This window comes from Leopardus geoffroyi, chromosome B1, assembly GCF_018350155.1.
Source record: "Leopardus geoffroyi isolate Oge1 chromosome B1, O.geoffroyi_Oge1_pat1.0, whole genome shotgun sequence".
Taxonomy (NCBI): Eukaryota; Metazoa; Chordata; class Mammalia; order Carnivora; family Felidae; genus Leopardus; species Leopardus geoffroyi.
This window is the reverse complement of record NC_059327.1, coordinates 38,274,244-38,300,013: the sequence shown is the minus strand read 5'-3', so window position 1 is coordinate 38,300,013 and position 25,770 is coordinate 38,274,244. Positions and strand designations below refer to the sequence as shown.

Here is a 25,770-nt window from a genome sequence, read left to right as displayed (position 1 = left end):
ATGTTCTTCACCTATAAAGTGAAAAGATTGGATGAAATGATCAGAGCTTCCCTTTCCAGTTTTAATATTATGTGAATCTTCAAATTTTACTATTTATCCTTGTTTCTCAAGGTGACTTCCTGTTACTGCTAGATACTGCTGTATCTAGAAGATAAAAAAACAAAAAGGGTTTATGGGTCAGTGTGATGTACTCTTTGAATTCTACAGGAGATAAAGAACCATCTTATCCCCATCTTCTGAATAATTGAGTCCTGTTTTGATCATGAAATACCTTTTAACAGCTACTAAAACTAATGTTTTTTTAGAACACACTTTAGAAAACCCTGCTGTATATCAATTTATGTGATATGTTTATGTGATCAATTTATGTGATCTGATTCTTCAGATCAAGAACTAAAGTATACACATAAGTATGTGCATGTATATAATTATATAGAACCACTGTGCTCACCCAGTTCTCCTGGTATCTCTCCAATCACACTTTCTCTCATTTTTTTCCTATTATCTATTAATGTTGGTACCTTACATGGATCAGCACTTAGAATTGTCTTCTTTCACTAAGTCCTTTTTTCAGCAATCTTATGTTCATTTTTAAAACTTCACCTTCCATGTCTGTAAAAAATTTTTCCAAGTATTTATACAGATCTGACCTCTTTCCCAAGTTTCAATTCAACATTTTCACTTTCCTGCAGGACATTTCCATTCTACTTAACCCTTTTCATCTGTCTCTGAACTTTGTCATATATTCTCCATTTCTATTGACAACACCAGTATTTCCTTACTTGCCTAGGTTTTGGCCTCTACATTAGCTTTGACTCTTTCCATGCTACCTCTTTCGCTCCTGCGGAAATGGTTCCATACAGCACCTTTCTTCTCCATTCCTGCTGCTGCAGTCTGAATCAGGCATTCATACTTTTTCATCCTAACATGTACATCCATCGCAAGCCTCTTTTTGCTCCTTTTACTTTACTGAAGCACTCCTCTGCTCTAAAACTTCATTTAGCTTCTTCACATTCTGCCAGTAATCTTTTTTCTCTCCAGTATTTGTCTTTATACAGCCTACATTTCAACTGTTGCCACCATGTACAGATCCTTGTACTTGTCCCATGGCTCCCTGCCTTTTTGCTGATGTTCATGAAGTAACCTCTGCTTAGAATCTACATCTGTACCAATCTTTTATGTACAAAGCCTGACATTCTTTATAGCTCAGCTCATAACCAGAAATAATCTCAGCCCTTAAACATCGATTTTACTTTATCTGATGATATCATCAGTTTCTACTACCCGTTGTAGTTATTTGTAGGAATGTTACATTAGAATGTAACCTCTTTAAGGAAATGATACATGTCTGGATTTATCCATTTATATCCTCCTTTGTTGAACATACTGCTTATAGGTAATTAAGTTCACATAAAAGGCTATATAGAAACAGCAATAAAAACAGTGCAAGGAACTGCATTTCCTAAAAGATCAGCCTACAATTGTGTAGTTTAGACAATGGTTAATAAGAAAGATGATGCCGCTACAAAATTTATAGGACAGTGTTTACTTACATGGGAGGCATCTTAATGTTGATTTTAGAGGCTTAGAAGAAATCAAATTATACCATCATGGAATGCTATAACTGGAGAGACCTAAAGAGGTTTTAGACCTTTGGCTTTCTAACTGGATTTCATGGAGCCCTAGGGCTAGGAGCCTCCCTAGGAGATGTAAGGGGAAAGAGGGATGATAACAGGAACCCACTTCTAGTTTCCAGAAGTGTCATGCCTATTTTAAATGACCAAAGCAGCCCCACCTGTATTTTTTATTAATATATATTTGAAATCCTGGTTAATATTATTTAGATATATCTGTACTTAAAATTTTAAGTACCACTCCAGTCCAACATTCTCATTTTGTACATGAGGAAAATAAAGTCAAGAAGCATTCACTAAGGGATCCAAAGTTACACACTGTAGTGACAAAGCCAGGATTTGTTAAAATGTTTCATATGTTGCTGTGTAGGAAATGGCTATCTCAAAAGGGTAGTTTTATTGTGACTCCAGAGTGTTTTTCTTTTAACATAGACTGATTTAAATGAGCCACCTTTAGCTTATGAATGTAATTTATTGCCCTGCATTTAAGTTTTCTTTATCATTTTCTCTTTTGTTATCATTCTCCCTGATTTTTTATTTGCTAACATTAGAGTCCTCCAGGAAGAAAAATTATAATTCCCTTATATTACTTACTTTTTAAATTTACCTTGTATTCTAAAGAAAAGAGTGCTTCTTTGTCTTATTTTCAAATACTTTTTACCTTGAGGTAAAATTATTTTATTTCCATTAAAAGAAAAGATAAATCACAGTAATTCATTTTACAATGAGTTATTCTGTTAAATAACTTTAGTATCTGGAAGCCCTAGTGATTTTATACAAATGAAGGTGTTAATCAGGATGGTGTGTCCTAATAGTAATGTAGACAAGGGAAAACTTTCATACTTAAATTATTTTGGATCAAGACATTTATATCATACTTTGATCTAAGAAGTTCAAAAGGAATTCCCTTTTAATTTTTTAAAATTATTTTTGAGTAATCTAAAAGTCATTTTTTAAATTTTAATTCCAGTATACTTGACATGTAGTGTTATATTAGTTTCAGGTATGTGATACAGTGATTCAACAGTTCTATATCTTACTCAGTGCTCATCAAGATAAGTGTACTCTTAATCCCCTTCATTTATTTCACCCATCCCCTTAGCTACATTCCCTCTGGTAAACATTTGTTTGTTCTCTATAGTTAAGAGTCTGTCTGTTGGTTTGTCTCTCTTTTTTTTTTCCTTTGTTTATTTGTTTCATTTCTTATGTTCTACATATGAGTGAGATCATAGGATTTGTGTTTCTCTGACTTATTTCACTTAGCATTATACTCTCTAGATACATCTTGTTTCAAATAGCAAAATTTCTTTCTTTTTTATGGCTGAATAATATTCTATTTTGTATACATGCCACATCTTTATCCATTCATCTTTCAGTGGATACTTGGGCTGCTTCCATAATTTGGCTATTGTAAATAATGCTCCAATAAACATAGGGATACACATATTTCTTTGAATTGGTGTTTTTGTATTTTAGGGGTAAATACCCAGTAGTGCAATTATTGGATTATAGGGTAGTTCTATTTTTAATTTTTTGAGGAACCTCAGTACTGTTTTCCACAATAGCTATACTGGTCTGCATTCCCACCAACAGTGCATGAGGGTTCTTTTTCTCTGTATCCTCATCATTTGTTTCTTGTGTTTTTGATTTTAGCCATCTGACAAGTATGAGGTGATATTGTGGTTTTGATTTGCATCTCCCTGATGATGAGTGATATTGAGCATCTTTTCATGTGTCTGTGGCCCCTCTGAATGTCTTGTTTGGATAAATGTCTATTCACCTTTCTGTGCATTTTTTAATTAGATTATTGGATTTTTGGGGTGTTGAGTTTTATAAATTCTTTGTATATTTTGGATTCTAACCCTTTATTGGAAAGGTCATTTGCAAATATCTTGCCTATTCAGTAGGTTGTCACTTAGTTTTCTTGGTTGTTTCTTTTGCTATGCAGAAGATTTTTATTTTGATGTAGCCCCAATGGTTTATTTTTGCTTTTGTTTCTCTTGCCTCAGGAGACATATCTAGACAGATATTACTACAGCCAATGTCAGAGAAATTACTGCCTGTGCTCTCTTCTAGGATTTGTTATGGAGTCACATCTCATATTAGGTTCTTAATCTATTTTGAGTTTATTTTTCTATATGGTGTAAGAAAGTAGTCCACTTTCATTCTTTTACACGATGCTGTCCAGTGTTCCCAACATCATTTGTTGAAGAGCCTGTCTTTCCCATCATGCATTATTTCCTGTTTTGTCAAAGATTAATTGATCATATAATTGTGGGTTTATTTCTTGGCTGTTTAGTCTGTTATATTGATCTGTGTTTCGATTTTGGTGTCAGTACCATACTATTTTGATTACTACAATTTTGTAATAACGTGAAGTCAGAGAATGTGATGCCTCCAGTTTTGTTTTTGTTTTTCAAGGTTGCTTTTGCTCTAAAATCTCCATACAGATTTTAGGAATTGTTCTAGTTCTGTGAAAATTGCTGGTGGTATTTTGATAGGGATTGCTTTAATGTGTAGATTGCTTTGGGTAGTATAGATATTTTAACCTTATTTGTTCTTTCAATCTGTGAGCATGGAATGTCTTTTCATTTCTTTGTATCCTCTTCAATTTCTTTTATCAGTGTTTTATAGTTTTTAGAGTACAGGTCTTTCTCCTCTTTGGTTAGGGTTATTCCTAGGTATCTTATTATTTTTGGCTCAATTGTAAATGGGATTGATTCATTAATTTCTCTTTCTGCTACTTCATTTTTGGTGCACAGAAATGCAACAGGCTTCTGTACATTGTGTATCCTGCAAATTTATTGAATTAGAATATAAATTCTGTAAATTTTTGGTGTAGTCTTTGGGGTTTTCTATCTGGGTATGATGTTATCTGCAGATAGCAAAAGTTTGACTTCTTTCTTACCAATTTTGATGCTTTTTACTTCTTTTTGTTGCCTGATTGCTGTGGTTAGGACTTTTCAGTAAGTTAAATAAAAACAGTGAGAGTGTACACCCTTGTCTTGTTCCTGACCTTAGGAGAAATGCTGTCAGTTTTTCCCCACTGAGGATGATGTTGGCTGTAGGTTTTTCATATAATGCCTTAATGATGTTGTGTTATGTTGCCTCTAACCCTAATTTGTTTAGGGTTTTTATCACGAATTGATATACTTTGCCAAATGCTCTATCTGTAGATGTTGAAAGGTTCTTATTCTTTTTCTTATGATGTGATATGTTACATTCATTTGCCAATATTTAACCACCTTTCATACCAGGATTAATCCCACTTGACAATGGTAAATGGTATTTTTTTTTATGTATTGTCGTTGGATGCAGTTTGCCAGTATTTGTTGAGGACTTTTTCATGTATGTTCTTCAGGGATATTGGCCTGTAGTTCACTTTTTTTGTTGTGTTTTTATCTGGTTTTGGTATTAGTTACTAAATGCTACCCTCATAGAATGAATATGGAAGTTTTCCTCCTTTCATGTTTGGTAGAATTCACCAGTGAAGCCATCTGATCCTGGACTTTTATTTATTGGGGAGTTTTTTTGATTACTGGTTTTAATTACATTGCTGGTAATAGATCTGTTAAAATTTTCTATGTATTACTGCTTTAGTTCTGGTAGGTAGTATGTTTCTAGGAATGTATCCATTTCTTCTAGTTTGTCCAATGTGTTGACATATAGTTTTTTATAATACTCTCTTACAATTGTTTGTATTTCTTTGGTTTTGGTTGTTATTTCTCCTCTTTCCTTTCTTATTTTGTTTATTTGAGTCCTCACTCTTTTTCTCTCTTTTGTATGACTTTGGATAGATTTTTATCAATTCTTTGACCTTTCCAAAGAATCAGCTCATGGTTTCAGTGATCTGTTCTATTGTTTGTTTTTTTGTTTTGTTTTGTTTTGTTTTGTTTTTTTAGTTTCTGTATCATTTATTTATCCTCCAATATTTATTATTTCCTTCCTTCTGCTTCTTTGGGGTTTAGCTTGTTCTTTTTCTGGCTCCTTTAGGTGTAAGGTTAGGTTGTGTATTTGAGATTTTTCTTGCTTTTTGATATAGGACTGTATTCTTATGAACTTCCCTTTTAGGACTGCTTTTGCTGCATCCCAAAGATTTTGTACCATTATGTTTTGTATTTTCATTTTTCTCCGTATAATTTTTATTTCTTCTTTGATTTCTTGGTTGATCCATTCATTGTTTAATAGCATGTTATTTAATCTCCATGTATCTGTGCTTTCCAGATTTTTTTCTTGTGGCTGATTTCTAGTGTCATAGCATTGTGATCATAAAAGATGATTGGTATGACTTCGATTTTTTTTAATTTCTTGAAATGTGTTGTGTTGTTTTCTGGTTTAATATGTGGTCCATCTCAAGAATGTTCCATGAATCCTTGAAAAGAATGTGTACAGAATGGAATGTTCTGAATATATCTGTTAAATTCATCTGGTCCAGTGTGTCATTCAAAGCCACTGTTGCTTTATTGATTTTCTGTTTCTATGATCTGTCCATTGATGTAAGTGGAGTCCTAAACTCCCCTAATATTATATCAATTTTGATTTTTTCCTTTTTGTTTGTTATTCACTATCTTATGTTTATAGGTGCTTTCATGATGGGTGCATAAATGTTTACAATTGTTATATCTTCTTGTTGGATTGTTCCCCTTATAGTTATGTAGTATCTTTCCTCATCTCTTGTTACAGTTTTTGTTTTAAAGTCTGTTTTGTCCTATATAAGTATTGCTACACCAGCTTTCTTTTGACACCCATTTGCATGGTAAATGTTTCTCCATCCCTTCACTTTCAATCTGCAGGTGTCTTTAGGTCTGAAATGAGTCTCTTGTAGGCAGCATATAAATGGGTCAATTATTTTTATCCATTCCACCACCCTTTAACTTTTGATTGGAGTGGTTAGTCCATTTACATTCAGAGTAATTCTTGATATGTATTTATTCCCATTTTGTTACTTGATTTATGGTTGCCTTCTACTTCTCTGACCTTTCTTCTCTGGCTCTCTTTTATGATTTTCTGGCTTTAATGTGATGTACTTGGATTTCTTTATTTTTATTTTTTGCATATCTCTTAATGGTTTTTGATTTGTGGTTAACATGAGGTTTGTATACAATATCTGCATATAGCAGTCTATATTAAGCTGACGATCACTTAAGTTTGAATCCATTCTTTACTCCCTCCACCATGTTTTACATATATAGTGTCATACTCTACATCCTTTTGAGTTCCTTGACTGACTTTTACAGATATCCTCATTTTTACTGCTTTTGCGCTCTCTACTTTTCTCTTACTTATGATCTTTCCTTTCCAATCACAGAGTCCTCTTTACCATTTGCTGTAGGACTGGTTTAGTGGTCATGAACTCTTTCACCTTTTGTTTGTCTGGGAAACTTTTTGTTTCTCCCTCTATTCTGAATGACAGCCTAGCTGGAAAGAGTATTCCTGGCTACACATTTACCCTTTGACTATATCATGCCACTACCTTCTGCTCTGCCAAATTTTTGCTGAAAAACCTGCTCATAGCCTTATGGGGTTTCCCTTTTCTGTAACTGTTTTCTTTTATTTTGTTACTTTTAAAATTCTCTCTTTATCGCTACTTTTTGCCCTTTTATTACTATGTGTCTTGGAGTGGACCTCCTTGGGTTGATTTTGTTAAGGGATCTCTGTTCCTCCTGGATCTTGATATGTTTCCTTCCCTAGATTAAGGAAGTTTCCAGCTATTATTCCATGAAATAAATTTTCTGCCCCCTTATCTATCTCTTCTTCTTCTGGGATCCATATAATGAGAATGTTATTACACCTGATGAAGTCAGAGTTCCCTAAATCTCTTCTCATTTTGCATAGTTTTTTTCTCTTATTTGTTCAGCATGATAACTTTCCATTACTCTGTTCTCCAAGTTGCTAATTCATTCCTCTGATTTGTCTAGCCTTTTTATTCCATCTAATTTTTTTTTTAATTCCATTTGCTGTGTTCATCTCTAATGTTTTCTTTTTTTCCGTCTCTTTTATAAGGGTCTCACTGATGTCCTCCACTCTTTTCAAGCCCAATGAGTTTATGATCATTAAATTCTCTATTCAACATATTACTTAAATCCATTTTGCTTAGGTCTCTTGCTGTAGTTTGTCTTCTTCTTTCATTTGGGACATATGCCTCTGTCTCCTCATTTTGCCCAACTCTGTGTTTGATTCTGTGTGTTAGGAAAGTCAGCTACATCTCCTGCTCTTAGAGGTAATGGCCTTGTGAAGAAGAAGGCCTGTATTCCCTGATATGCAGCAACCCTGTTCAACAGAACCTGACACTTCAGAAGTGTCTCCTATGTGTTTTGTGCATGATGCTCTTATGTCTTGCCTGCTTTTTCCTTCAGTCCAGTCATCTGCAATGGCTATCTTTGACTGTTGTGGAAAGTGTTTGATCCCTCTCTGGCTGCCTTAGCCTTGAGTTGAGTCAGACCAAGCATTTCTCAGAGATGCAGTAGCACCAAACTGCAGTGCACTTTCCTTGTGTTGTCTAATGAGAAGGTTTCATTAGTAGGTAGGGCCTGAAACCAGACCACCTATCTATTTGCAACCCACTGCCAGGGCTGCTGTCTGACTGATCTTCCCCTCACCCCAGGGAAGGAGTCACTTTGGAGTGGCACTGGCCTCTGTCAGAGCTGCCTGCATATTGCCAGTAGCTTTGGATGGGTTATGGCCAAGGGTATATTGGAAGAGGACATCATGCTGCTGCTGAGAGTGGCTGATAGATAGGTGGCATGCAGCTTTAGCATAGTGTGCACTGGTCTGCTTTCAAAATGAGATCTGTCACCATGGTGGTGGGAACTGGGTAGCCTGGACAAATCTGCACAGCACCTTGGGTGGATACACAATTTTAACAAGATGTACACTGGTCTTCCATTGGGCCACCTCTGACACTGCCAGGACCAAGGCCCCACAAAGTGGTTGGGTTGGGAGATACAGTATTGGCAAGGTTAGTACCAGTCTTCTGAGCAAGTTGACTCACAACTCTAAGACTTAGGCAAATGTGACTGGAAGGGGTGGATTTTTAGAAGTGTAAGCAGTGGTGTTTGGTGTAAGCAAGTTAAGTAGTGAATGCAGGCATTGTGTTGATTCCCACAGTTGGCTGTGTATTTCTGCTGAGGGGCAAGGGAAGGAGATGGGTACCTGACAACTCCTTTGTTTCTGGAGTAGTCTCTTCAAGGTCTCTATCCCTCTTGGACATGCTCTGAGATTAGTAAATAACTCTTCCTCACATATGCGCCCCAGATGTTTTTCAAACTGGTAGTTTTAGATGTATCTCCATGGGATGTTCTTTGTACCATCTCTTTTGGGGGGCTCAACTTCTTCTCGCCCTCGGGGCTCTCCCAGAGTCAAGCCCACTGATTTTTAAAATTCTAGGTTTTAAGTACAGCTGGTTGTGAGAACTCACAAAATTTGGCCCGTCTCCTTTCAAAGCCAAATGTTATGGTGATTCATTTTCCCTATGTGAGCTCCCTGGTGTGATAGTCTATTCCTCCCCATTTTCTGCTCTGTGTCTTTTTCCCCACCTTGGAGGCTGGAGTCTGCTTAGCCCTCTACCACATCTCTGCTTCTCCAACCTTCTTCGATGTGGCCTGTTCTGTACATTTAGTTGTGGATTTTGTTCTGTCAGTCTTTGGGTCGTTTTCTGGGTTATTTATACTGAATGTGACTATTATCTAGTCCTATCCATGGGATGAGGTGAGCTTAGGGACCTTCTACTCTGCCATCTTTCCAGCCTCAATCTAGTAATTCTCTTTTTAAACTTCCAAATAGCCACCTGTAGGTTTATAATAATTACTAATGAGAAAACTAAGGCAGAGAAGTTGCTATAGGTTGGGCAGTATTTGTAGATACTGAAAATATATTTAATATGTTAAAAAATTGTATCAGAAAAGAGTTGGGGAGGTTGGCATTAGGAGTTATTGGTAGAGAAAGAAATAATCATGGAAAAATTAATAAAACTATTTGCGCAAGACCTTGCACTATAAGGAGAGGTTAAAACTCAATTCTCTATTTTGGGTATTTATACTATTAAACATTTTCTAGATATGTATTGTGCCTCATTGAAATGATAGAACAGAATACAATAAGAATATTAACATCCTTACCATCATTGCTGTTAAATGATTGCTTTCCTTATATTCCTAATATGGGGAATGTTGTGTCATGTTTTTGGTAAAACATTCTAATGTTAAGATTAGATGGAATTGACAAATTTAGAAGGTAATCTATATGAATATTAAGTAAGGGTAAATATATATATATATATATATATATATATATATATATATACACACACATATATATATATGGGTATGTAAAGAATATTATTCATTTGATTTTTCTGATTTAAATTCAGTGAAAGTATATTGCATATAAGGAAAGAGGATAAAACAGAAATAACAGTTATGAAAAAGTGATTATTAATTTGAAAGGAGATTTTTTTGAGCTGAAGAATTAATATCACTTAAAATATGTTGGGGCACCTGGGTGGCTCAGTTGATCTTGATTTCAGCTCCGGTCATGATCTCACAGTTCCTGGCATTGAGGCCACCCCCCCCCCCCTCCGCCGCCCATCGGGCTCTGTGCTGACCGCATGGAGCCTGCTTGGGATTCTCTCTCTCTCTCTCTCTCTCTCTCTCTCTCTCTCTGCCTCTTTGTCTGTGTGTGTGTACATACATATATATATATATATATATATATATATATACACACCCATATATACTTATATACTTATATATATGTTTATTTACTTTGAGATATATATATATACACACATATATATCTCAAAGTGAATAAACTTAAAAAAATTTGCTAGCTAAAAATGATCTTGAACGTGGATCCATCTCCCAGATTCTGGTGTTTAAAGGAGGAAAGAGTTCAGGATACAGAATTAGGGAAGATTCTCTCACATAGCTCTCTGAAGTATAATTTAGTAAGAATCTGAAACAAAGCTCACACTTAATGTTTAATCTGTAAGTACCTATTTTTCTCAGCCATTTCAAGTATGCTGAACTCAGGTATATAGGATATTGGAAGAATTTGCCATCCAATTATTAGCTTTAAAGGGCAAGTTAAAAACAAAATGTCAAAGGAAATAAATGCTTCATAGAAAAGTCTGCTTTCTGTGTAAGCAACATGTCTCTCAATGCTGAGATTAAGGTGGATACTTAGAATATTTAAGGATTTATTGTCGTACAATTTTAATACCCATAAAGATAATGACAAAAGTGATATAACTTATAAGTATTGTTATCTTTGCTTTACATTATCTTTAACTTCAGAATATGTTAAGCAGACAAGTTGGTGAGCAGATGGCATATGATTATATCTTAGTATCCTTGTCTCAAAGCAATTTTAGAATCACTGAGGTACAAAGAATTATTGAGGCTGAAATGTAAGGAAATTATTTTTTCTTTATTTATTTATTTTAATTTGAGAGAGAATGCAAGCAGGGTAGAAGGGCAGAAGGAAGAGGGACAGAGAAAAAGAGAGAATCTTAAGCAGATTCCATGCCCAGCATGAAGCCTGATGCAGAGCTCGATCCCACAATCCTGGGATCATGACCTGAGCCAAAATCAAGAACTGGACACTCAACCAACTGAGCCATCCAGGCATCCCAGGAAATTGTTTTTCTAGTGTGCTGATGATTTAGAATTGTATGTCATCTATATTAATTGCTAAACTTTAGATTTTTGTTAATGACAAAAGAGGAAAACCTACATAATTTCAAAATGAAGCATATTCATGCAATGACTATATAGTGCCTTAAATGTTTTGACAGTAGATGTGTAGACTTCATTAAGCATTTTGTATGTGTACATTTCAATATACATGTATACATACATTTTCAGGGATGAGGACATTTTAGATAGATTAGTAATACTAAAAGAAGTTACTTTAAGTTGCCCATTAAAAATATCTTATTTGATCTTTTGGGAAACATCTGATTTGACCCCAGTGTACTTCCAACAACTTTTTAAAAACCACCTTAATCACTTATAGTTAATTTTTTCTTAATTTAAAAAGCATGCTACAGTCATTGTACATATAGTCAGCTCCTTTGTTTCAGAAAGCCAGGTTGCCAGCCTTCATCTTCCTCACATCTGGCAACCTTCTTACTGGTGTTAAGAGCTAAGATGGAGCTGGAGCTTGACATTTTTAATAGAAATGTCTTCTCTTTTGTATAGTTCAGATGCCCTTGTCAGAATAAGATATTTTTGTAAAATAAAATATACTTCCTGGTGTCATCAAAATTTTTAAATTTACATACTTTTTAAATTTTATGCTGTTGGTAAATAACAAAGACAAATTCATCTTAAACTCATTCTGCCTTGCGCCATAATACAATCTGGTATCATAGAAATTTCATGACAAGTCAGCAGATTTTTTAAATAAGTTTATTCTTTATTTTCCAATAATTACCTAATCCCAATATTAAGATCATACTCAATTTAGTGTTCTACTACTTGCACTCAACTACTATGTTCATTTAAAAAAAGTTTTTTTAATGTTTATTTATTTTTGAGAGAGACAGAGACAGAGTGTGAGTGGGGGAGGGAGAGAGAGAAAGGGCGACAGAATTCGGAGCAGGCTCCAGGCCCTGAGCAAGCAGTCAGCATAGAGCCTGACGTGGGGCCTGAACCCACAAACTGTTGAGATCCTGACCTGAGCTGAAGTTGGACGCCCAAGCAACTGAGCCACCGAGGCACCCCTACTGTGTTATTTTTTTAAAACAGATATGCTGATGTGTAAGTTATATACCATAAAATACACCTGTTTAATTGCCCAATTTCATGGGGTTTTTTTTTGTATATTTATAGAGTTGTATAACAATCATCAGAATTCATTACCCCATTGTTACCACTTCAGAAAGATTCCTTGTACATGTCATTCAGTATATTTGATATGAACTCTTCCCTCCTCTTTGGTCCTACACTGTTTTGTGCACAGCTCTATTGAGATTTATAATACAATACTTTATTTTATAAAAAGTTTATTGCCCATTATTTTCCCTGCTGGACTATGAGTCCTCCAAATGTTTTTAATCATTTTGGTATCCCCATTGCTTGGTACACTGCCCAACAACTGAAGGCTCCTTCTAATCATTACTGAGCTGATACTTGGAGGCAGGCAGGGGCTTAGTCTCTTGCTGTCTACCATGCTCCATAGGCATCCTTGTGGATTATGCAGTGACTTTCATTTTTTTTTTTTTTAATCAAGGAGGCCTCTGAGGAGGACTATTACTTACCCTGGGTTCTGTCCATGTGAAGTTCATCTGTTTGAACCTTGGTCTTTCACTGAGATGGTAATATCATCTCAGTTACCAGACTGTGGGGGGTAGTGTTAAGTTAAGAAATTAAGTTATGATGATGTTCATGGTAATAATGTTTGGATGTTCAGGGTGGTTTGGTATCTGATTTATACCCACTCTCATCTTTAATATTCTGGCTAAAGGAGCATGTACGCAGAACAGTAGTCCAATGAAGTAAAGCAGCCACTCTGTAACCTAAAGTGCAAAGCACCCTCAGAAAGTTAGATTGAAGAATGATTAGAATCTGAGTGACTGCCAAGCTTGCTGAGCTCAGCCCACCTAACTTGAATATGGACTGAGAAACCAGAACTAAGGGAGCATAGGCAAGCCTGACCCATTGTGTTTGCCATGCAGTGAGGCAGAAGGGAGAAATGATCTGCTTGATACTAGAAGGGACTGAAGAGGTCACGTGATGTTCACAGTTCAAAGGAACAGGCTCACTAACGATTGAGATCAAATAGTAAAACTATAGAAGACTTAGCTTCCCCCCACTTTCCCACTGTATTACTAAAGGCCTGTTTTGATAGAGAGAGACCCAAGTGCAAATGGGGGGGAGGCAGAGAGAGAGGGAGCCACAGAATGCTATGCAGGCTCCAGGCTCCGAGCTGTCAGCACAGAGCCCGATGCGGGACTCGAACTCACCAAGTGTGAAATCATGACCAGAGCTGAAGTTGGACGCTTAACCAACTGAGCCACCCAGTTGCCCCTTCTAAAGGCCTGTTTATAGCAGTTCCTTTTACCCAATATATTATTTCTGACTATCAAGAGAAAATTACAGAGCCTACTAAGAGTAATAAACATGATTTGGAGAGACAGAGCGAGCATCGGAACCAGACTTAGATATTGGAGGCGTTTTGAATTATCAGACCAGGGATTTAGCAAAACTTATGATTAAAAATGCTAAAGTTGCCAATGAATATAAGACTGCATGCAAGAACAGATGGACAATGTAAGGAGACAAACGGAAGTCCTAAGATTCCAAAAGAGATGCTAGAGATCAAAAGCACTGTAATAGAAATGAAGAATGCTTCTGATGAGCTCATTAGTAGACTGGATATATCTGAGAAAAGAATCTCTGAGCTTAAGAATTTGTCAATAGGGGTGCCTGGGTGCCTCAGTCACTTAAGCATCTGACTCTTGATGTGGGCTCAGGTCATGATCTCACAGTTTGTGAGATTGAGCCACACATCAGGCTCTGCGCTACTTGGGATTTTCTCTCTCCTTTCTGCCTCTCCGGTGAACTCACTCTTTCCCTATCTCTCAAAATAAGTAAACTTTAAAAAAAAGAATGTTAATAGACTCTTAAAAAATGGAAAAGGAAAGAGAGAAAACATTGTGCGGGGGGTGGAGTGGGGGCATGGGAAGGGAACAGAATATCAAGAACTGTAGGACAACTATAAAAGGTATAACATACATATAATGAGAATACCAGAAACAGAAGGAAGAAAGCAACAAAGGAAATATTTGAAGTAACAATGACTGAGAATTTCCCCCAAGTTAATATCAGACACCATAGATCCAGGAAACTCAGAGAACACCAAGCAAAATAAAAACTATAGGTGTGGAAAGAATCATAAAATACCTAGGAATAAACCTAACCAAAGATGTAAAAGATCTATATGCTGAAAACTACAGAAAGCTTATGAAGGAAATTGAAGAAGATATAAAGAAATGGAAAAATATTCCGTGCTCATGGATTGGAAGAATAAATATTGTTAAAATGTCAATACTACCCAAAGCAATCTACACATTCAATGCAGTTCCAATCAAAATTGCACCAGCATTCTTCTCGAAGCTAGAACAAGAATCCTAAAATTTGTATGGAACCACAAAAGACCCCAAATAGCCAAAGTAAGAAAACCAAAGTAGGAGGTATCACAATCCCAGACTTTAACCTCTACTACAAAGCTATAATCATCAAGACAGTATGATATTGGCACAAAAACACACACATAGACCAATCAAATAGAATAGAGACTCCAGAATTGGACTCACAATGTATGGCCAACTAATCTTTGACAAAGCAGGAAAGAATATCCAATGGAAAAAAAACAGTCTCTTTAACAAATGGTGCTGGGAGAACTGCACAGCAACATGCAGAAGAATGAAACTAGACCACTTTCTTACACCATTCACAAAAACAAACTCAAAATGGATAAAGGACCGGAATGTGAGACAGGAAACCCTCAAAACCCTAGAGGAGAAAGCAGGAAAAAACCTCTCTGACCTCAGACACAGCAATTTCTTACTCAACACATCTCCAAAGGCAAGGGAATTAAAAGCAAAACTGAACTATTGGGACCTCATGAAGATAAAAAGCTTCTGCACTGCAAAGGAAACAATCAACAAAACTAACAGGCAACTGATGGAATGGGAAAAGATATTTGCAAATGACAACTTGGATAAAGTGCTAGTATCCAAAATCTATAAAGAACTCACCAAACTCCACACCAGAGAAACAAATAATCCAGTGAAAAAATGGGCAGAAGACATGAATAAACACTTTTCCAAACAAGATATCCAGATGGCCAACAGGCACATTAAAAGATGCCCAATGTCACTCTTCATCAGGGAAATACAAATCAAAAGCACACTGACATACTACCTCACACTGGTCCAAGTGGCTAAAATGACCAAATCAGGAGACTATAGATGCTGGCAAGGATGTGGAGAAACGGGAACCCTCTTGCACTGTTGGTGGGAATGCAAACTGGTGCAGCCACCCCAGAAAACAGTGGAGGTTCCTTAAAAAATTAAAAATAGATCTACCCTATGACCCAGCAATAGCACTGCTAGGAATTTACCTAAGGGATACAGGAGTGCTGATACATAAGGGCACATGTACCCCAATGTTTATAGCAGCACTTTCAACAATAGCCAAATTATGGAAAGAGCCTAAATGTCCATCAACTAATGAATGGTTAAAGGAGATGTGGTTTATGTATATAATGGAATACTGCTTGGCAATGAGAAAGAATGAAATCTGGCCTTTGTAGCAATGTGGATAGAACTGGAAATTAGTATGCTAAGTGAAATAAGTCAGGCAGAGAAAGACAGATACTATATGTTTTCACTCATGTGGATCCTGAAAAACCTAAAAGAAGACCATGGGGGAGGAGAAAGGGGGGGGGGGTTACAGAGAGGGAAAGAGGCAAACCATTAGAGACTTTTTTTTAATTTTTTTTAATGTTTGTTTATTTTTGACAGAGAGACAGAGCATGAGCGGGGGAGGGGCAGAGAGAGAGGGAAACACAGAATCCAAAGCAGGCTCCAGGCTCTGAGCTGTTCAGCACAGAGCCCGACGCAGGACTCGAACTCACAGACTGCGAGATCATGACCTGAGCTGAAGTCAGACACTCAACCGACTGAGCCACCCAGGTGCCCCCATAAGAGACTCTTAAATACTGAGAACAAACTGAGGGTTGATGGGGGTGGGGGAGAGGGGAAAGTGGGTAATGGGCATTGAGGAGGGCACCTGTTGGGATGAGCACTGGATGTTTTATGGAAACCAATTTGACAATAAATTATATTTAATGTATGTTAAAAAAACTACAGGTGTGGAAAAAAATTACACCAAATTTCAGAAAATCAAAGCTAAAGAAAAAATCTCATGGGGCACCTGGGTGGCTCGGTCAGTTATGCCTCCAACTTCAATTCAGGTCATGATCTCATGGTTCCTGAGTTCAAGCCCTGCGTTGGGCTCTGTGCTGACAGCTCAGAGCCTGGAACCTGCTTCTGATTCTGTGTCTCCCTCTGTCTCTGACTCCCCCCCCCCACCGCTCACACCCTGTCTCTCTCAAAAATAAATAAACATTAAAAAAATTTTTTTTAATCTTGAAAGAATACATAGGGGTAAAAAACACCTTATCTATAGAGGAACAAAGATGAGAATTATACCTGACTTCTCAGAAACAATAAAACAAGAAAATTGTGTGGTGAAATATTTAAAGTTTTGAGAGGAAAAACTCACTAACCTAAAATTCTGTAGCCTACAAACTTATCCTTCAGAAGTGAAGGGAAAACATCATCAAGGTGGCAACATAGGTTATTCCTGACTTCCATTCCCTGTCACAAGAATAATTACCAGCATTTCATGGACAAGAGATTTCTGAGAGAATTCTAAACTTGAGAGTGAGGCTGAAGCATCCCCCCTGAACCACAAAGACCAAGACAGACTGCATTAGAAAGGTAAGAGGAACAGCTATACACTAAACACATTACCTTTCCCCAGGCAGGTGTAGCACCGCACTGAGAAGTCTCTCCTTAGGCTATAGTCCCTACAGTGGGATAAAAGAGCTCAGATGTAACATCTAGCAACCCCCAGCATTGGGATCACTTTGTGGGAACCCCTACTCTGGTTTTTCACCATGGGGATAACAGGGGAATTTACAGGGCTTAACTACTGGGAATCTGATTGAGACAGAAAAAGGAGTCAGATTTCTAAGAACCAACACTTTGGGCTTAGCAGACTGAGTTCCTAACTGCAGAGCCCAAGCATTAGCCTCTACCATTGGCTTTGCTCATGTACAGAACCAAGTGAGTGCAGTGTGACTAGGGAATTTGGCAGGGTGCAAGTCAGCCTGATTTGTGACCTCAAGCAAAGAGTTCTGCCAGGCCTGGAGCCTGGTCTCCCCACACCCAGGCAAAAGAACTGAGTCACAGCCCCGCCTGCTGCAGACCATGGACCCCAGGCCCATATGACAGGAAGGGCTGGCAAGAACACCTGGAAGCTGCATACTCCAGCATTTCTTCAGCTAAGAGGCAAGTAGGCAGTGCTGATGGCGCTAAGAGCAAAGCCAATACTAGCTGTGAGGGGCTTCCCTGCTACACCAGGCAGGAGAGCTAATTCATGGCCTTACCAGTGAAGATTGTGACTTTCTGGTTGGACTTTCCTAGCCAGAAAGTCTGTTCAGATAATTTGGGAGAGTTGCCTGAAGTGGAACTTCCCAGTTATGCCCAGGCAGGAGCCAGTCATAGCCCTACATGCTATGGATCATGGCCTCCAGCCACATCTAGCAGTAAGTGCTTGTGAGAATACCTGGAAGCTGCATAACCCAGCGATTCTGGAACTGATCACCTATAGAACAAAGCCAGTGGTCCTGTTAGTGAAATTGGAATGCAGGTTGGCCTGAGTCAAGACCACAAACAAAGAATGTTAGTGGCCTTGGAACTATTTTTCCTGCTATGCCCAGGCAAGGAAATTATTTCATGGCCCAATTTATACATCCTTCAGCCTTCCTGACAGGGAGAACACAAGTTTTAACAGCCCATCCAAGAGCTCTGCTTAGAGTACCACTTGAACAGAGAATGTAGCCCATGACTTTATGTGTCTACAAAGCAAAACCAGTGTCCTCACCTGCTGAGGGGATTCAGTGTACGCTCTTGCCTGATTCAGGGCCCCAGACAATGAACTGTACAGGTCCAATACTGCTGCCCTGCCAGGGCAAGGAAAATAATTTATAACTCCACTTATTGGTGAGAAGAGTATGAGGTCCTAGCTCTATAGTAAGCCTAACCAAAAAACCCAGGCAAATGTGAAGTCCATTTTGATAGCCTTATTTGGTTAGGGACCAAGACAGCAGTCCTACGCAATTATTCTCAGCCCATGGCACACTCCCCATCCCTGACTTCAGAGCCCAAATAGTTGTCATAGTGAAAAAAAAAACAAAAAAAAAAACAGTCCTTAATGGTAGGCCTTACCTGCCCAAAATGTTACCATCAAAGGCATCCAGAAAACCAAACTGAGCTGACTATAGTGAATTCTAACAAAGCAAAATGACAAAGTCTGGAAGAGGAGACCACTTGCTCAAATGTGTGGATACCAACATAAGGAATCAAGAAACATGAAAAGTCAAGTAACTGTGACACCATCAAAGGAAACGATTTTCCAATAACTGATACTAAAGAAATGGAGATCTGTGGTTTATCAGACAAAGAATTCAGAATAATACTCTTAAAGAAATTTAGTGAACAAAAACACACAGACAACAGTGAAGTGAAATTTGAAAAACAGCATGAACAAAAGCAAGTTCAAGAAAGAAATAGAAACCAAAACCAAAAATTCTGGAGCTGAAATATACACTGGAATTGAAGAACTCAATAAAGCGCTTCAAAAACAGACTTGATCATGCGAAAGAAAGAATCAGTGATGTGGAAGATAGGACAATTAAAATTATCTAGTCAAATAATCAAAAAGAAAAAATGAAACTGAATAAAGAAAGCCTATGGTACTAGAAACAATATTTGCATTATGGGAATTCCATAAGGAGAAGAGAAAAAAAGAGGGACAGAAGTTATATCTAAAGCAATAATGGCTGAAAACTACCAAAGGTGGAGATAGGAATACACACCACATCCAAGAGGCCCAAAGAACCCCAAATAGGGCTACACGCTATTGTTATGGAATTGTCAAAAGTAAAGACAGAGTTTTAAAAGCAACAAGAGAAAACTGAGAAGCCACATAAAAAGGAACCCTTATAAGACTATAGGCAACTTTCTGAACAGAAAAATTTCAGGCCAGAAGAGAGGGGTATGACACATTTGAAATACTGAAAGAAAAAACCGCCAACTGCCAGCCAAGAGTACTATATCTGAAGAAGCTGACCTTCAGAGATGGAGGAGGAGTAAAAACACTCTGGAACAACCAAAAGCTGAGGGAATTTATTACCACTAGACCTTCCTTAAATGCTAAAGGGATTTATTTAAGTGGAAATAAAATGACAGTAATGAACATCATAAAAACATATAAGAAGGCAGTGTAAAACTGGAATAGTAGATTTATAGTCAGAATTTGATTCTTAATAGTGTAATGGTGATAGTTAATTCACTTACAACTCTAGTTTAAAACTTAAAAGAGAAAGAAGTATAGTAAAATAGCATGACTTCAATAATCTGTGATTAGTTACAAAATGTAAGAAATATATAAATTGTAGCATCAGTAACTTAAAATATGTGAGGAAGGAGAAGGAAAACTAAAACTTACGAATTTTGTTGAAGTTACTAGTTTAAATTATGGTGTTATAATTTTAAGATATATTATGTAGACCTCATGATAACCACAAAGGAAATACCCATAGTAAGTACTTAAAAGAGCATAATAAAGAAGTCAAAGCATGCTGATACCACAAGTCAAGACATACAAAAAAAGATCTCAAGATAAGAAGGAACAGTGTATCTATAGAACAATCAGAAGACATTTTGTTAAATCTTTTAATTATAAGTTGTTATCAATAACTGCTCTAAAAATAAATGGATTAAATTTGTCCTTAAAAAGACAGGGAATAGCTGAATGGAAAGAAAAACAAGATCCAACCACATGCTGCTTATAGGAGACTCACTTTAGCTATTAAGACATACATAGACTGAGAGTGAAAAAATGGGAAAAGATATTTTAAAGTAATGGTAACCAAAAACAAACAAAACAGCATAGATAGCTATACTTATTTCCGACAAAATAGACTTTAAAAATGGTAAAAAGAAACAAGACTATTATGTAATGATAAAGGGGTCAAGACATCAAAAAGGTCTAACTTGTAAATATTTATGCAATATTTATGATTTGGATCATCTAAATATATAAAGCAAAAATTAACAGAGCTAAAAGGAGAAATAAACACTGATACAATAAAATTGGTCTTTAATACCCTGTTCTCAGTAATGGATAGGTCACTTAGAGAATCAATAAGGAAAATAGTAGACTTAAGCAACACTGTAGACTTAAATGGGCATATACAGTAAACAGGCATATACAGAATATTGTATCCTATAATACCAGAATACATTCTTCTCAAGTGCACATGTAACATTTTCTAGGATAGATCATATGTTAGGTCACAAAACAAGTCTTAGCAAAGTCAAGATTGAAGTCAAACCAAGTATCTTCTCTGAGCACAATGATATGAAACTAGAAGTCAATAATGAGGAGAATTCACAAATATGTGGAAATTAAACAGCAATCTTTTGAATAACCAATGAATCAAAAATTAAAGGAGAAATTAAAAAGTATCATGAGACAAATGGAAATACACAACATACCAAAACATAGGCAATGCAGCAAAAGAATTTCTAGGAGAAGAATTCATAACAATAAACACCTGTTTTAAGAAGCAAGAAATAAACCGCAGAGTTACTCAAGCTAATATTAGACAAGGGAGCCAGGAATACTCAATGCATAGAAGACAGTTTCTTAAATAAATGGTGCTGGGAGAATTGGATATTCACATGTAAAAGAAGGAATGTTTACATTAATTTATACCACTCACAAAAACTAAATTGAAATGGATTAAAAATTTTAATGTCAGACCTGAAACCATGAAACTCCTAGAAGAAACATAAGACTAAAGCTCCTTGACATGGGTCTTGCCAGTGATTTTTCTATTTGACACCTAAAACAGAAGCAACAAAATAAAAAAAATAAACACGTGGAACTACATCAAACTGGAAAGCTTCTGCACAGCAAAAGAAACAACAAAGTGAAAAGATAACCCACAGAATGGGAAAAATATTTGAAACAATTTTTATGATTAGAGATTAAATAGCCAAAATATTAAGGACTCCTAAAAACTCAATAGCCGAAGGAATAAAAAATCAAACAAGCCTAATTAAAAAATGGGCAAAAAACCTATATAGGCAAAAGAAGATATATGAAAGCCAACAGGTACATGAAAAGATGTTCAACCTCACTAGTCATCTGGGAAATGTACATCAAACCACTGTGATATAACTTCATTCCTGCCAGAGTGGCCATCATAAAAAAGACAAGAAATAAAAATGCTGGCAGGAATGAATCCACACTGTTGATGGGATTGTAAACTGATACAGCTGTTGTGGAAAACAGCATGGAATATCCTCAAAAATTTGAAATTAGAACTATCATATAATCCAGCAACTTCACTGCTGGGAATATATCCAAAGGAAATGAAAACACTAACTTGAAAAGATATCTCCATCCGCTATGTTCACTGCAGCAGTGTTTACAATAGCCAAGATATGGAAATAATCTGTGTCCATCAGTAAGTGAATGGATAAAGAAGCTCTGGTATGTGTGGTATACACACACATTTTATATACACACACATTATATATATACCCACATTATAAACACACACACACACACACACACACACACACACACACACAATGACGTATTCCACCATAAAAAAATGAGGAAATCATGCCATTTGTGACAACATGGATGGATCTTGAAAGCCTTTATACCAAATGAAATAAGAGGAAAACAAACACTATGTGATATTTATATGTTGACTCTCAAGGAAAAAAAAATTTCAAATTCATAGAAAAAGACATCCGATTTGTGGTTACCACAAGCGGTGGTTGGTGGGGGACAGGAGGTGGAAAGGAATTAGTGATCGTTGGTCAACGATAAAAACTTCCAGTTATAAGTAAATACTAGGGATACAATGTATTGCATGAGTATGGTTAATACTGCTGTGTGATCTGCTTTTGTTAAAAGAGTAAATCCTGAGAGTTCTCATAAGAATTTTTTTTTCTTTTTCTTTTCTTTTTTTTTTGCTACTTATATCTGTATGAGATGATAGATGCTACCTAAACTTGTTATGGTAATCATCTCAGAATATATGTAAATCAAGACATTATGCTGTATTTCTTAAACTTATGCAGTGATGTATGTCAGTTATATCTCAGTAAAACATGGGGAAAACGGTAAAGGAGAAATGCATTCTCACACAAGTATTGAGCAAATCTGCCAGTAGACCTGCTCTATAAGAATGGTTGAAAGACGTTCTTAATAGGGAAAATAATATAGATCAGAATGTCAGATCTACATAAAGAAAGGAAGTACATCATAGAAAAAGTGAACATAAAATAAACATTTTTATTAACATATCTAATTAATAAGTTTGTTCAAAATAATAGGAACAGTTACTTGATTATACATTCATGCATATATGTATATATATTTTATATTTACACATATGCTTATAGATAAGTCATATGAATGATAATGATGCAAGAAACAGGAGGCTGAAATTTGGTGGTTTTGTTATTATAAAGTACTTGTACTACCTGTGAAGTGTTATTTGAATGTGGATTTGGATTAGTTGTATGTATATTGCAAACTTTAGGGCAACTACTAGAAAACATTAACAAAATATAGCAGACATATTAAGAAAATGGAATCATATAAACTGCTCAGTTACAACCACCAAAAGGCAGGAAAAAGAGGGGGAGACAAAAATAGGAATAAATAACAAGGTCAATGAATAGAAAACAGTAACAAGTATGTTAGCTATTAATCTATGTCATTAAATATTAGTGGCCTAAATACACAAAAGACAAAGTGTCAGAGTGGATCAAAAAAAGAAATTTATACCATAAGCACTGATATTAAAAAAGAAGAAAAATTCTCAACTCAAAACCTAATTTTACACCTTAAATAACTAGTAAAAGGAAACTAGCAGAAAGAGTTAATGTTCTTTTCCACAGAGATATAAAATAGAGAATGGCAAACTAATAGAGAAAATCAATGAAACTAGGAGTACTTTGAAAAGTTCACTAGGGGCACCTGGGTGGCTAAGTTGGTTTAGCGTCTGACTTTGGCTCAGGTCATGATCTCACAGTCGTGAGTTTGAGCCTCAAGTCAGGCTCACTGCCGTCAGCACAGAGCCTGCTTTGGATCCTCTGTCCTCGTGTCTCTCTAGTCTCTCCCCATCTCATGCTCTCTCTCTCAAAAATAAATAAACATTAAAAATAATAATAAAAAGTTCAATAAATTGATAAATCCTTAGCTAGATTGAGGGAAAAGACTCAAATAATTAAAATCAGAAATAAAAGAGGGGATGTAATCACTAATTTTACTGAGATAAAAGTTTATAAAAGTACTATGAACAATTGTACACCAACAATTGAATAACCTGTATGACAAATGAACAATTTCTAGAAACCTACAACCTACCAAGACTGAATCATTAAGAAATACAAAGCCTGACAGATCGATGGGAGATTGAATCAGTAATAATAAACCTCCCAACAAAGGAAAGCCTAGGACCATATAGCTTTACTGAAGAATTCTATTAAAACTGTAAGAAGAATTTAGGCCAATCATCCTAAGACTCTTCCAGAAAACTGAAGTAGAGGAAACACTTCCAAGCTAATTCTGAGGCCAATATTACACTGATACCAAAGCCAAACAAATATACTCAAAAAATTACAGAACAATATCCCTGCAAAAAATCCTCCACAAAATGCTAGCAAAGCAAATTTGTTATACCATATTAACAGAATGAAGAATGTAAACCACATGAATATTTCAACTGATGCAGCAAAAACATTTGACAAAATACAAACTATTTGAGGATACAAGCACTCAACAAACCAGGGATAGAAGGAAACTACCTCGGCATTTATACATGAAAACCTTAGAGCTAACATCATACTCAATGCGGAAAGACTGAAAACTTTTCCTCCAATATCAGAAGAAAAAAGGATACTTTTCACCACTTCTTTTCAACATAATACTAGAAATCATCGTAAGAGTGTTATGGACTGAATTGTGTCTCCTTTACATGTTGAAGCCCTAATCCTTAATGTGACTTTATTTGGAAATAGGGCCTTTAAAGAGGTTACTCAGGTTAAATGGAATAGTAAGTGTGGGTCCTAATCCAATATGACTGGTATCATTATAAGAAGAGACAGCAGAATTGCCACACACAGAGAAAAGGCCTTGTGAGGACACTAATAAAGCCACCTTCTGCAAATCACGGAGAGAGGCCTGCCAGCACTTCGACCTTGCATTTTAAGCCTCCAGAACTGTGAGAAACTAAATTTTTATTGATTAAGCCACCTTGTTTGTGACATTTTGATATGACCGCTATGGCTGACTAACACACTGAACAATTAGGCAAGAAAAATAAAAGGCATCCTCTCTAGAAAGGAAGAGGTAAAATGATCTCTGTTCACTGATGACATAATCTTGTATGTAAAAATTTCTGAAGATTACACACAAACACACAAAAACTATAAGAACCTAATACATTGACTAAAGCTGCAAAATACATAATCAACACACAAATAACCAGTTGGATTTGTATCCTAACAATGAACGCTAACAACAAACAATATAAAAAGGAGAAAATATCTCCATTTACAATAGCATCAAAAAAGAATAAAATACTTAGGATTGAATTTTAACCAAGAAGATGAAAGACTTGTACAATGAACACCTCCACCCTTGAGGCACATAAAAAATTGTTTAATTTTTGAGGAACTACCTGCTATATAGTTTTCTAAAGCAGCTTGAATGTGAAAATGTTTCAGGACTAAAAATGAATTGAAATTAACAAAAACACAAATAGGTGGAAGAATATCTTGTGTTCATGGGTTGGAAGACAAACTTATTGTTAAGGCATCAGTTCTGCGTATAGCAACTTACACATTCAATGCAGTTCGAGCACATACCTAAGTGACATGTTTTTGTTTTTGTTTTTGCAAAATTCTAAAATTCATAGGGAATCTGAAGGAACCCCAGATAGCCAAAACTATCTTGAAAAAAAACAAAGTTGGAGCCCTTATATTTCATGATTTCAAAACTTAACTACAAAGCCATGGTAATCAGAACAGTGCAGTACTGACATAAAGACAAATGTATAGATTAATGGAATAGAATAGAGAGCCAGAAATCAACACTCCCATATGTGGTCAAATGATTTTCAACAAGTTGCTATGGCCATTCAGTGAAGAAAGGACATTCTCTTCAACAATTGACATTTGGAAAACTGGACTTACACATGAGAAAAAAATGAAGTTGAACCTTATACACCATATATATCATAAATA

General features: G+C 36.2%; 1 protein-coding gene across 18 annotated transcripts in view; it reads left to right on the top strand.

Moving 5' to 3' along the window:
• The window catches only part of PSD3 (pleckstrin and Sec7 domain containing 3), a 796,422-nt gene that overhangs the window by 564,717 nt on the left and 205,935 nt on the right, over positions 1–25,770 (top strand). Inside the window, exon 15 of one of the 18 annotated variants that reach the window (XM_045458222.1) lies at positions 19,568–19,733. The exons of the other annotated variants lie outside the window; for them this stretch is intronic. Within the exon in view, the coding sequence (XP_045314178.1) occupies positions 19,568–19,718 (151 nt within the window). The 3' untranslated portion in view covers positions 19,719–19,733. Of the gene's footprint in view, positions 1–19,567; positions 19,734–25,770 lie in introns of those variants that run through there. 18 annotated transcript variants of the gene reach the window in all.